Source organism: Bombyx mandarina, chromosome 11, assembly GCF_030267445.1.
Source record: "Bombyx mandarina strain Sakado chromosome 11, ASM3026744v2".
Classification (NCBI taxonomy): domain Eukaryota; kingdom Metazoa; phylum Arthropoda; class Insecta; order Lepidoptera; family Bombycidae; genus Bombyx; species Bombyx mandarina.
In genome coordinates this window covers 15,017,526-15,031,467 of record NC_143218.1, presented here as the reverse complement: position 1 = coordinate 15,031,467, position 13,942 = coordinate 15,017,526, and the positions used below count along the sequence as shown (strand labels likewise).

The 13,942-nt window shown below is 35.4% G+C and overlaps 1 protein-coding gene across 1 annotated transcript in view; it reads right to left on the bottom strand.

Moving 5' to 3' along the window:
* Nucleotides 1-2,748: 2,748 nt before the first annotated feature.
* Nucleotides 2,749-13,942, bottom strand: part of NGR-A11 (neuropeptide receptor A11) — a 59,038-nt gene continuing 47,844 nt past the window's right edge. The window contains exons 2-3 of the mRNA XM_089731060.1: nt 5,415-6,874; nt 2,749-3,511 (exon numbers count right to left, since the gene is read on the bottom strand). Of these exons, the coding sequence (XP_089587186.1) occupies nt 5,417-6,811 (1,395 nt within the window). The 5' untranslated portion in view covers nt 6,812-6,874 and the 3' untranslated portion in view covers nt 2,749-3,511; nt 5,415-5,416. The remainder of the gene's footprint in view (nt 3,512-5,414; nt 6,875-13,942) is intronic.

Genomic DNA, 13,942 nt, shown 5'->3' with positions numbered 1-13,942 from the left:
CGATAAGGCTATGCGTCATGATAATCGCCTTATCGTTGCCGCCGCTGACTACTCCCCGAATCCCGATCATGCAGGAGCCAGTCACCGTCGACGCCCTAGACACGTCCTTACGGATCCATCAGATCCAATAACCTTTGCATTAGATGCCTTCAGCTCTAATACTAGGGGCAGTCTTAGGGACCCCGGTAACCGTACTCGTCGAACTCGACAAAGAGGTCGACGTGCAACCTAACCCATGCATCAGCCCGCTGAGTTTCTCGCCGGATCTTCTCAGCGGGTCGCGATTCCGATCCGGTAGTAGATTCATTCGCGAAACAATTGCTCTTGAGCTGTTAGGTCTCCTTCGGAGGCGCTCGGGCAGTTGTTAGCAAATCCCACCCCTCTTGGCTGAGCCTTTGCTCGCCCACCTGTCCTGGTGAAACTGGAAAGGCCTTCGGGCCACCAGTAAAGTTTCAATCATAAAAAAAAAAAAAAAAAAAAAAAAAAAAAGATATATGTCGAACGCTGCCGAACGCGGGGGCCGATTGTGCCTCTTTGTCGCTCGTTGCGCGTTCTCGCTTGCACTTCAAGCCTTAAATGGAAAGCCTCAAAGCGAGGTAACGCCGCATGAGTCATGTTTTTTCGTGCGTGCAGCTGGCTCCATCGAATTATAAGACGTTGTCACGTCAACAAACACAATCGGTGCAAAGTCACAAATGAGTTCACAATTATGACGCACCGCCTTTTACTATTCTTGGGCTCTGACTAACTCGACTGTCGGGCATCATATTGTTATTCAAATATCTCGTGATGCGAATCTTAGAAATCATAATTTATAATTCGTAATTAACTCCTACTCGACTCAAGTTCACTGTGGGAGATAATTATCTAGCGTAGTCAAGATGCTTTTTAATCGAAGCAAATATTGAGTCTTAGCACTGAAAAATAATTGGATCTCTTCTGACTGAAACAAAAGAATACGCAAACAAGAATATAAATACAAATCTAATTAGAGTTTCAGAACACTATTCATCATAACCATCTAGCTTCTTTACGCCTTCGTAGTGTGATTTAATGACACAATAATGTCACTAGGGAATGAATACGCTTTAAGTTGGAAACAAACAAGTCTAACCAAGTTACTTGGTTATTATGTACGGTACTTTGGAATTATGTAGGTATAGAATGTCACGTGCTTGAGACAGTTGTTCTTTTGAAACCTCTTTATGTCTCTGCGTAATCTGCCCACTATTTTTTTCTAATGAAATACGTACTCAACAAATGTTCACGATTGATTTCCACGGTGAAGGAATAACATCGTGTAATAAAAATGAAACCCGCAAAATTATAATTTGCGTAATTACTGGTGGTAGGACCTCTTGTGAGTCCGCACGGGTAGGTACCACCACCCTGCCTATTTCTGCCGTGAAGCAGTAATGCGTTTCGGTTTGAAGGGTGGGGCAGCCGTTGTAACTATAATTGAGACCTTAGAACTTATATCTCAAGGTGGGTGGCGCATTTACGTTGTAGATGTCTATGGGCTCCAGTAACCACTTAACACCAGGTGGGCTGTGAGCTCGTCCACTCATCTAAGCAATAAAAAAAAAAAAAAAAATTTTGGTAAGTATGTTTTAGTAAGTCTTAGCTATTTCTTTATGAGTAAAATTAAATATTTCCTTTAAAAAAGTAAACTAAATTAAACGTTCAATGGCATCATAAAAGTATTAAGCTATTGCATAGGTTTTACTGCGGCCTTTGATCGCGGCGACCGAATCAAGAAATTCGGTAACGAAAATAAAACCTAACACCCGCCACTCCACCTACCATGTAGCTCATATTCAACATATTCAAACGATGCTCTTGTGTAGTGTTTCTGAATACGTGCGCGGCGTGACGTTGCACTGCATGCGCATAATGAAAAGTCTGCCCATCTCTCTCTCGCGCGATCTAGCTTATGAGTGTGAAGGGGACAGTAAATTTTTTGCTTTTGTTAATGTTTATAAATACAGCGTGGTCTTGTTTTATTATTGTTTTAATATTAAATTAAATATTGTCTAATTATAATTGCATAAGTTGAAAAAAAATGCTATACAATAGCTTTAAGGCGGCGGCAGTCCCCGAGTGCCACATGTGTTTTTAATTTCATTATTTATAGCAGATGGAGATGCTGATTTATCGATCTGAATTGTTTCCTTGTGTTTTATGGATACTGAAAACACATACGAGACAAGTATTCGCAACCAGATCTTAGATAACATCTTGAATAAAATTGACTCGTACCGGGAATCGAATCCGGACTTCGTGCTCCAGTAGTCAAATTATGATAATTAAATCTAATTTGTCATCAACCAAATGACTAATTCTGTTAACAATTCTCTTCTCTTAAAGTTGTCCAGACCTAAATGTAATATCTCAACTACATATAGTATTTAAATCTTATTTTTAGGCAAGTATGATTCAGTTTAGCGGGCACTACATAGTAATTAAATTTAGTTGGTTGTGCCTTGAAAATAAATAAATGAAAACGTCTTAAAAAACAACAATTCTTTATTTCTTCACGTTACAACGTATCTACTACGTACAATAAATGCTACGAAGCGAATAACAACTTAATGAAATATAAATAGTTAAATATATAATAATACATATTATATATTTATCACACGATACAATTTCTACATTAGCTTAACAAGATTATTACGTTTTTTCTACATTTAATACATTCTACTGTGTAAGAGATCATAATACTATTATTAGCTACCGAGTTACGTAGATATAATAATTAAAACACTAATTTATGTAGTTGATTAGTGTCTCATAATAAACGAAGATTTCAAATACGTAATATTTTTTAAATTATTTAATTATTTATTTTAATTATTTAATAATATTAATTAAAATTTACCATTTAGTATTAATCAAAAAACATAATTTTATTTACACGTAATTTGAAACCGGGCTCATTAGTTTAATTAAGGGACACTAATCGCGTTATATAATAATGAAAAGCAATTCGTTACAGCTTAAAAATAATATTAGATAGGCCTTTTGGATACTTGCTAAAATTACTTATTATTAAAATTGATTTAATCGAAAAAGAAAAAATATTTATACATTATGATACAAATACAATACAAACGATCACCTTCCATCACAGTCAGTAAATCCCATTCATTTCTAAATATATCTTAATTTAGTTCAACATTACTTTATTTAGTAGCACTAAATACATTTTTATAAATTAGTTTTTACTTAATTTTAATTAATTACCTAAATTAATTAACGACATTTATGAAACGTATTCTAAGATTATTTAATTTATTCAATCAATACATTCCTAGAATAAATAACGTTACTACAAAGTACATTTTCAATGTGGCAAAGTAATTTAAGTTCTTATGACGTATATTCTAAGACTTAAAATCGATAAGCTAGTTGTAAATACATATACGATAAAGTAGGATGATTTTACATAACGCACATAAAGTTTGAAGAGCCGCTATGAATAGTTTTTGTGGCGTTTAGGCGGTACCTGTGAAAATTATAAATATGAATATCAAATATTTTCAATAAATAAAATAACTTTTTTTTTTATTACTTAGATGGTTGGACGAGCTCACAGCCCACCTGGTGTTAAGTGGTTACTGGAGCCCATAGACATCTACAACGTAAATGCACCACCCACGTCGAGACATAAGTTCTAAGGTCTCAGTATAGTTACAACGGCTACCCCACCCTTCGAACCTTACATTAGCGTCGAAGGATCTTACCAATGGTTAGTTATTACTGAAGCTAACGAACATCAACAATGCCACGGGTAGTCAAGTCGCCGTTTACCACTAAGGGCTCTGTCCAAGAATGGACATACTAAATAAAGTGCTCGGGAAAGAAATTTTTCTAGAGCCTAATTCTAGACAGCAAAAATAAAAAATCAAATAAAAAGAGCTCTTTCATCTCAATGTCTCAGGAAATTGTAACAGTTAATTGTTACGATACGAATAAAACTAAAACAAATTATTTAATTAAAATTCAATCATGGTGAACAATAATTTTGCTGTACCAATTGATATTCATTACCGAAAATACCAATCTGCATACAAATTACTATGTTATCACTCCACGCATTAATTAATGTTCGATTTAGATGTTATTGTTAATCAAATAGCGAATCTAAAGTGCGTTTAAGTTAGCATTCAAACCTAATTCTATTGATTCATTCGGCTTATGAATACTGATAAAGGAATAAGTCAATTTTTGGTATTTTAAATCAATGTCAAAATATTTTATGAACTTAAAATAGCCTGTCATTCGGTTTTACGTGTTAACTTCATAAAGAAGCATTGAGGAAATATTGCATACTTTTATGACTTGAATTGAATTATGATCATTGAATTATCGTTATTTTATATAATAAAAAAAAAGAAGTTAATTGAAAATTACAATTTTTTCGATAAATTAACGCTTTGGCCGATCGTGCCTCTCTATCGCTTGTGCCGCGCTTTCGCTTGCACGCTTAGACTCAGGCGGAACGTGACACTTTTCCGTGCGTGCAGTGGGTATTCATCGATATATTATAAGACCTTCCTTCTTCAAACGCGACTTGTGGAGAGTATTAAGCGGTAGGCAGCGGCTTGGCTCTGCCCTTGGCATTGCTGAAGTCCATGGGTGACGGTAACCACTCACCATCAGGTGGGCCGTATGCTCGTCTGCCTACAAGGGCAATAAAAAAAAGACGTTATCACGTCACAAAATAATTTTGCACTTTAATGGGCATCTTAGTAATTTAATACAAAAATAAATGTTAACAAATATGATGTTCTCTTTTGTAATTTCGTAATTCAGGGATTTAAAGTCAAATTAAGATAGTCTCGGTGACAACCTCTTGTTTTTATAACCAAAGTTTTAGAAACAAGGACTGCGAAAAGTCAAGTTTGTAATTGGCAGCCACTGAAACTCAGTGAAAGTGTTTGCGAAGGAACTTCAATAATTACGCAGATAGGGGAAGGAAGTAAAATAAAAGGTTTTTATCAACTGGTGGACTTAATAAGATAGGTCACGAAAGATTTTGATTTTATTTTGGAATTATATACAATATTTTTTTGTCTATCCATAGAAGCAAAATTCAAATTTATTATTATGTATTTCTCTAGACCTTTCTAATGGCATACTTTATGCTCCATAATGCACCTTAGTATTCCCTGTTCAATTACTATCCCATTTGAAACCCCAGCAAAATGAGCAAACTTTCGATTTTTCTTTTGACATTGATTCGACATGAAGACCAATAGGTAAATTATATTTATAAATTATACGTAGAAACGAATGGCGTAGATTAGTTTTAATACTTTTATGGAGTTCACATCTGAAGTACTAATGTTATTTTTATTCTATTATGAAGAAGAAATTTAACAAAAAAATTATAATTTAAAACTCACCTTTATATCGGTGACTTTGTGTCTCTGTGGTCGCTGAAATGTGACTCCTCATCGATCAGTTGTAAATTGATGTTCTCGGTCTTTGTATGAAAAGTAGCTGAGATTGTTTTGTCCTCCAACAAAATGTTTTCAACTTCGATTCCATTATCTTTCTTCCCGTTCCCTTCGAATCTCTGTTTGATTGAAGGTCCCCTATTGAACGAGGACGCCAGTAAAGTTTCCTGTATAGTTTCGTTGCCATTACAAACGTTCTTGTTAGTTTTGTGGGGTGGCACACGTCCTGGATGGTAACTATTCCTTACGCCTCCATTCGACTCGAAAAAGGGCAACACCTGCTTGAATTCCTTTCTGAAGTTTTCATTCAACCAGGCGTAAAGAAATGGATTATAGCAAGTCGAAGCCATGGCCATAGAGTGAGCCAAGAAGAATGACACGAAGTAATAGTTCCACTCAGTCATCTGAGCATAAAAATCGTTGAATATATTTATCAAGTTCAAAGGAAGCCACGATATTCCAAATATCGCGACCATTGAAATTAACATTCTGTTAGTACACCTTTTCCTATCTCTGTCCGCTTCTTCCCTTTTGCTATTTTTAGCACCTGGTTTTGACCGAGCCCGATCATTCAATCTTATACTCACACACGTGTAGCATACGGCTATTACTAAAAAGGGTATTAAAAACTGAAGAACTGTCGTAAATACGCCAAATATTTTTCTAGATCTGTCTGAGGGCCAACTTTCTTCACAATAATACGTCTCATTGTTGGTAGTCTGTATACCCATGAATAGTCCGTAAGGACATGTTACAACCAAAGAGAACACCCATATGAAAATGACAATAAAAATACAAGTGTTCAGTTTCATTCTAGGGTGAAACGGGTATATTATCACGAAAAATCTATCTATGGCTATTGAAGTCAACGTCAGCGTGGATATGTACACACTTGTTCCTTGTGCATACGGCATCAGATGACAGAGCAATCTCCCGAACACCCATCGTCCCAAAAACGTATACATTGGCGTCAAAGGTACGGCGAAGACACACAGCAATATATCTGATAAAGCCAGGTTCGTTATGAAAAGGTTCGTGACTGTTTGCATAGCTTTGTTGCGGAAAACCACATAGCAAACAAGGACGTTTCCGAACACGCCCAGAACAAAGATTATTGTGTAGAGAATGCAAAAGGCGACTTGAACTAATTTCACGTCTATTATGTCTATCGTTTTGTTTGTTTTCGGTTCGTCGATCATCTCAACTGATTCACCCGTCAACGTTCGAGTGAGGATAAGTACCCCCCCGCCCACATATGTGGTCCCGTTCAGAGACATGGCTGGTTCATATTTCGCGGCTATCGTTGAGGCCATAACATCCTGAAGAGTATCATTTCCGAACATATCAAATCCAAATTTTCATGTTCATCTTATTAGAAATTGATGTATTTCGCTGTACCAGCTCATCTGTGAACAAACAAAAATATTTTAAATTCATTTTAAGTATTTATAATAAATTACGTTTGGAATTGTTTCTTTTGATAGATTACTAAAATCATCCGAGTGTATGCTTATTAGTATAGAGCACATCATGGTTCTTTAACTGTTATAATAAGCATTTATATTTACGAGTAATTAGGTACATACAATCACGTACATAAATACGTTACTGCCCAACTAAACACATAAAAGTAATCATATGGGTCTTAGTCTTTTTGATCATATCATCTTTATTAGACTAGCATTTATTTATGAGTCGTAAAACTAATCACCAATTTACATTATTTTCTTATTTATTTAAACTATATTAATTAAAAAGGATATCTTTTTAAAGTCATGATATAGAAAATATTGTTTTTAATTCATTATCTTCTCATAATTATCATTTTAGAGGCGCGTGTATGTGACACTACACGGTTGCCATGGCAACGGAAACGATCGCTATTAAACCTGAAGCACATACATTATCGGAGAAGACGCGTGTGACGTCATATTACACACTGGCAACACGTGGATTGACTACAAAATCTGGGCCAAAACCATGTTAAAAGCTTTGAGTTTCCAATGAATTTCGGATTTCATAGGACGTTTATAGGTTTACGTTTCACAAATATTAAATTAGTCTCGGTGTTTTCGCTACAACGCTTTTGTTGTTTTGAAGGTATTAGGTTAGAAAGTCTAAAGCTTCCTGTGAATAAATTAAAATAGCTATGTTTTTATTTTTAAATTTTCAATCGTAACATCCTTCCATTTTAAGATTATATAAATGTAATGACTTCTAAAAGATAAAATGCTATACGAAAATAAACCACAGAAGTCGCCATTTATAATATCTGGATTATTTTATTATTCTGACCAAGTTTGTCAATTTGAAAAGAATAAAGCAACATTTTCTTTCTATTTATATTCTATTAAAATATTCTATTCTAAATATTCTCTAATTTTTCTGTTAAAAATATTCTATTCTATTCTATTAAAAAAAAATCGACTCAATAACTCGGCTAAGCTATGGTGCCCTTCTTGATTGTCTCCTCTTATTTACTTCACTCCTCCTATTACGTTGGTAATACCAGAACAAGTTAACATCACTATTTTTTGTACCACAATACCTTATGACAGATTGTTTTGATTTGAAGGCCTAGAAAATCTCTTTCCAATACTACTGAGATTTCGAAGTCAGTAATAAAGTACTTAGCGGTATTCAATTTATGGTGTATATCGGCCGGTAGCTACAAAAACAAATATTTTTATGTACATGTAAAAAGCTAAAATTTACGGAAAACAAAAAAAAAAATTGGACAACAAAATAAAAATACAGCTTACACGCGCGCTTTCACAATTTAAGCCAGACCCAAAAACGTTACATAAAACTGTAATAGCAATACGAAAACATCCAGGATCGTTAAAATAGAATTAATGTTGTCGCAAATTAACGAAGCGCCTCGCAATCCTTCGTACAACTCAATTGCGTAATTCTATACCCCCCCCCCCGAAGGACAATGGGACACTGAAATTTGCATTGTTATCGTTTCTTTCACTAAACCGAATACGGGTTAAATTGTTCACGGGACGAAGTGGTTGCTTTACCATACTATTAAATAAACCGTTCATATAATCGTTGTTCTTTGTGTGGGTTCTTAGTAATTAATACCTGAAAACGACATTTACAAAGTGTGTTGTTAAATTGAATACAAAGGCTGTTCTGAATTATTTAAATTTGTGCGTTTTGTTTAACATATTTTGCAAGATGAGCAAGCAGTAGATCATTTATAATGAGCTTAAGGACCAGTGTGAAATGTATTTCTATTCGTTTTTTTTTTATTGCCTAGATTTGTGGACGAGCTCACAGCCCACCTGGTGTTAAGTAGTTATTGGAACCCATAGACATCTACAACGTAAATGCGCCACCCACCTTGAGATAATTTCTAAGGTCTCAGTATAGTTACAACGGCTACCCCACCCTTCAAACCGAAACGCATTACTGGTTCACGGCAGAAATAGGCGGGGCGGTGGTACCTACCCGTGCGGACTCACAAGAGGTCCTACCACCAGTAATTACGCAAATTATAATTTTGCAGGTTTGATTTTTATTACACGATCTTATTCCTTCACCGTGGAAGTCAATCGTGAACAATTGTTAAGTACGTATTTCATTAGAAAAATTGGTACCCGCCTGCGGGATTCGAACACCGTTGCATCGCTATATACGAATGCACCGGACGTCTTATCCTTTAGGCCACGACGACGAGGTGTAGACACAATTAGAATTACTTTTACAGTTTAGTTAATCTTGCCTTTATTTTACGGTTTTCTTGGTTGGCATAGCACTAAATGACACTAAAGATTTTAAGTTACTAAGAATCGAAAATTTAAAAGGAATTTTACTCATGAACCGATGAGTCGTTGATGAAATCTTTGATGTAAGTTTTTCTAGGGGAGTGTCGGTAAATGATTGCTGATATTTCTCCAATAGAACGCTCCAAACACGCTCTGTCTGAGGCATTTGTTTTCAGATAGACTTATAAACGGTGCCTAATTCTTTATAAAACTGAGATAGTATCATCTCCATTATGTTTCCGAAGTACTGTAATAAATGATAGAAATAAAGAAAGGCGAAAGACACATAAGTCAACAGTGAAATTGGGATCGACGTATCGAACTCAGAGTTTTATTTATTTGTGAGGATCTGTTTGTGTTATACGGATCAGAGTATTGAGCTACGAAAGTGGTGGATAAAAAAAGAATACATGCAGTGGAAATGCGAATGTTCAGATATGTTGTATGGAGTAACAAAATATATTTAGGACAAGCTGTGCCTGATTAATTTGTTCGATATAAATTATAGGCCCTGTATATTTATTGAGATTTATTAGTCGGTCGACGCGACGCGTGGAACTTTTCACTCTACTTAAATGTAGATAAAATATGCACCTTTGTGGGAAACTTTTTAAGCCTCCACGAAGGTTCCGTTTCAAATCGAATTTAAATTTAAATTATTCAAAATTTATTTTTAGATCGCCACCATTATCGAACACAGTACGAAGTGGAGACCACGGATGAGTAAGAAGTTTTTTGTTCATTTAAGCTGTGTTACCGAGCCACCATCATTCAAATATATGCCCATTTATCGGCGCTCTGTAAACTACCTATTAATACACCACTAGCTCTCACGGTGGGATTTACACGCCTCACCAACCGCTAAAAATGTTTTTATTTCTGTGTGGAATGGATTTTCTATACTAATATTATAAAGAGGAAAGATTTGTTTGTTTGTTTGTTTCGAATAGGCTCCGAAACTACTGGACCGATTTGAAAAATTCTTATTCCATTAGAAGCCGACATTGTCCCTGATGAACATAGGCTACTTTTCTTAATTTTTTTTAATTTTTTTTTTTTGGTTTCATGTGTGTTTTAATGTTTCCGAAGCGAAGCGAGGGCGGGTCGCTAGTATTATTATAAAATTGCGAAGTCGCTACCTATACCGAACTCAACTTTTGCATTTCTATATCAAGCATAGATATAGATCAAACAAAAAGGATGTGGCGCTAGGTGCTGGTGCCGTTTCAAAGTCTGGAATATTACGAGCGTTTAGTGGCGTTTGTTTTCATTGCGAGCTCATTTAATGAGAAATTATGTAATCATAAACCTAAGTTTACGTAGAATACCGTTTCGGCTGCGAAAATGAAGATTCCTTACATAAAACATACAATAGTGATTTCCATAAAATTACAAATTGGTAAATTTTATTACGTCTAAGAAATAGCAGACATTTTACAAGTTCACTGTCTGTACTTCGTCATTATTTAACGCTTTAATAAGTACCGATTAAACAATAAAATTGGAATGACCTCCCGTAAAGTGTAACAGTTTGTTGGCATTTATTACCAATACCCATTATCTGATGGTTACTTTTGCAGCGATGTCTTACAAAATTTATTGTATAAATACGCTTTTGGTGATTCAAAATGAAAAATTCAAAAAGAGAATTCAGTATCATCGTCACAAAGTTTCAAAATCTAGACTTATAATTTAAGATATTATTTAAAATTTACAGTTTTCATGGAAACAGTCCGTTTTATTTCATTACCCTACCTATACTTTGGTATGTAGTTATTCCGTTTCGCCAGACGCGTAGATGACCTCACGGACTCAAATTGAGAGAATTCGACACACTGACAAGAACCGATGAGATTTGGGCTCAATGGTATTTAGATGCATCTACAGAGTAGAAAAAGTATGTCGAGCACACGACTCATCTGTTGTGAAATTTTGTTGTTATTTTTCGCTCGCGGAAACCAAATGGCCTACATGTATCGATATACTACTATTAATAACATAACTTTTAACTAACGCCTCGCTTTCCGCTCTTTATTACTGGTGGACTTAGGACCTCTTGTGAGCCCGCGCGGGTATGTACCACCACCCTGCCTATTTCTGCCGTGAAGCAGTAATGCGTTTCGGTTTGAAGGGTGGGGCGGCAGTTGTAACTATACCTGAGACCTTAGAACTTATATCTCAAGGTGGGTGTCGCATTTACGTTGTAGAAGTCTATGGGCTTCAGTAACCATTTAACACAGGTGGGCTGTGAGCTCGTCCACCCATCTAAGCAATAAAAAAACTTAAAAAAAACTCTGAATCTTAGAAAAACTTTAATAGCTAATGTACCTAATAGTGTTAAAATAGATTGAATCTGAATTGGAGTTTGCGACTTTTTGCATAATAACCTTGTACCTTATCTTGTACTCATAAAACTCTCTCGCATTTCAAAAATATGCTTAAGTTGTTATTTATTATAAAAGCACTTCGTTTGTGTGAAGGGAATTTGGAATTGAGATACCAGTTTAATTACGAGTTTCATAAATATAACTTTTCTACCTACAGACTTTTGAAAACAACCTCGTGTTACATCATTTTACTTGATCCATATAGCGTTCTTATCTTTCGCTTTGACGGCATAAGCCCTGAGTGCCTAAAACATGTAGACACCGTTGAGTGACAACAATTCCCCCCGGGACAAACCTTTTAAGCGTGAAACATACCTTTGTATGAACTACACGTGTATTAGATTAGTACCTTAATTATTTTTATTATAGTAAGTTATTTTTGACATTTTTATTTTCATTGTTCCATTGTGCATATGGTTGAGGAGAATTTATTGTATTTTTTCTCTTAATGGCAAAAATGATGGTGGTGATGGTGAAATTCTTAATCTATATTATGCTTCTACTTTTACCTAAACCCTATATTTGAACTAATCCTTAGGACAAAAGCATTTTCATACGACTCTCTCCTCTCAAGTTTTGTTTAAGGTATTTTTATGTATGGTATCAATGTGTTCCCCAATACTATACATATTGTTTTGTACCTTTTTTTATTTGCATTCGTTGCAGACACTGTTGATTATTTTGCTAAAGAAAATTGGATTGTATTGGATACTAAAAAATCTAATTATTAGCTTAGTACTTTAGACTTCTCCAAATCTCAAGATACACGCACCAGTTTCTTAGGCAACAAAACTGTTGAGATAATATAACAATGAGACCTACGTGTCTTTTTTTTTATAAAGTTTTGTGAGCCGGCACGATCATAACATGAGTTCGATTTTTAATCGTGTTGTTTAAAAGATGTACTATCCTTCAAACAAGAGCGCATGACTACTTCGCGTCAGATATTCAACAATAAAATAAACAGATTAAGTTACAAAAATTTTAATTACGTCTACGGCTCGGAAAAACCGAAAAAAATATTTTTAAATAAAACGCGTTTGAACGTAACACGTTATATGCAATTTTAAAAATTTATGTCAAAATTCACTGTCATATATTAATTACATAACGAAATTCAACATCATTTTCGCAATAGAAATGTATTTTAATTAAAATTCAAGACACAAAAGAACCTTTTCACTTGTGGTAGGACCTCTTGGGAGTCCGCACGGGTAGGTAACACCACCCCGCCTATTTCCGTCATGAAGCAGTAATGCGTTTCGGTTCGAAGGGTGGGGTAGCCGTTGTAACTATACTGAGATCTTAGAACTTATATATCGAGGTGGGTGGCGCATTTACGTTGTAGATGTCTATGGGCTCAAGTAACCACTTAGCACCAGGTGGGCTGTGAGCTCGTCCATCCATCTAAGCAATACAAAAAAAAAAAAACCTGCTTGAGGAAATGCTGGTCACCCCATGTCGTTCAAAGCCCTAGTCGTCGAGTTAAGCTAATCTTATAATTCTACTGGGTCAAAATTAACACCGAGCTTAATATTAGCCAAGGAGTCTTGAGTAAGCGGTTGAAATTAACCTGCTTTGTAGAAAATTTATCCATGAACTTCAGAACTAATCTTTTTTCGTGAGAACAAAGAACAATTTAATTTTGAGAGAGATCTTCGTTTAAATCGTGTATGATGTTATTGAAATTACATTTTATAGTCATTTTTAAGTTTATTTTTTATTTTTTTATTGCTTAGATGCGTGGACGAGCTCACAGCCCACCTGGTGTTAAGTGGTCACTAAAGCTCATAGACATCTACGACGTAAATGCGCCACCCACCTTGGCTTGGTTGGCGCATTTACGTTGTAGATGTCTATGGGCTCCAGTAACCACTTAACACCAGGCGGGCTGTAAGCTCGTCCACCCATCGAAACAATAAATAAAAAAAAACGTATAGAGGCAGGTTGCATCATGCCCTTATTTGTTCGTAACCAAACGATTCAGGAGACATCCGCCTGGCGTGGATCTATGTTACAATGTAAATTCGGTTAAGCATTTAATATAGAGCGGACCAGACGACTAGACTGCAGCCACAAAATAGATAAAAGCATGACCGTTTGAACGTATTATATTTGTTTCGTTTAACTAACGCCCGGCCATGATTTGATGAAACAAACGATCCAATTGATTTAAAAGTACTCATTTGATTAGAGCACACGTATGCAATGAATGTAATAGTGTTGATGTTACATCTAAATAGTATAACTTCCGAGTCATTTAATTGGATTAGGTTTTATTAAACGATAAAACATCGCACAGGACTACGGA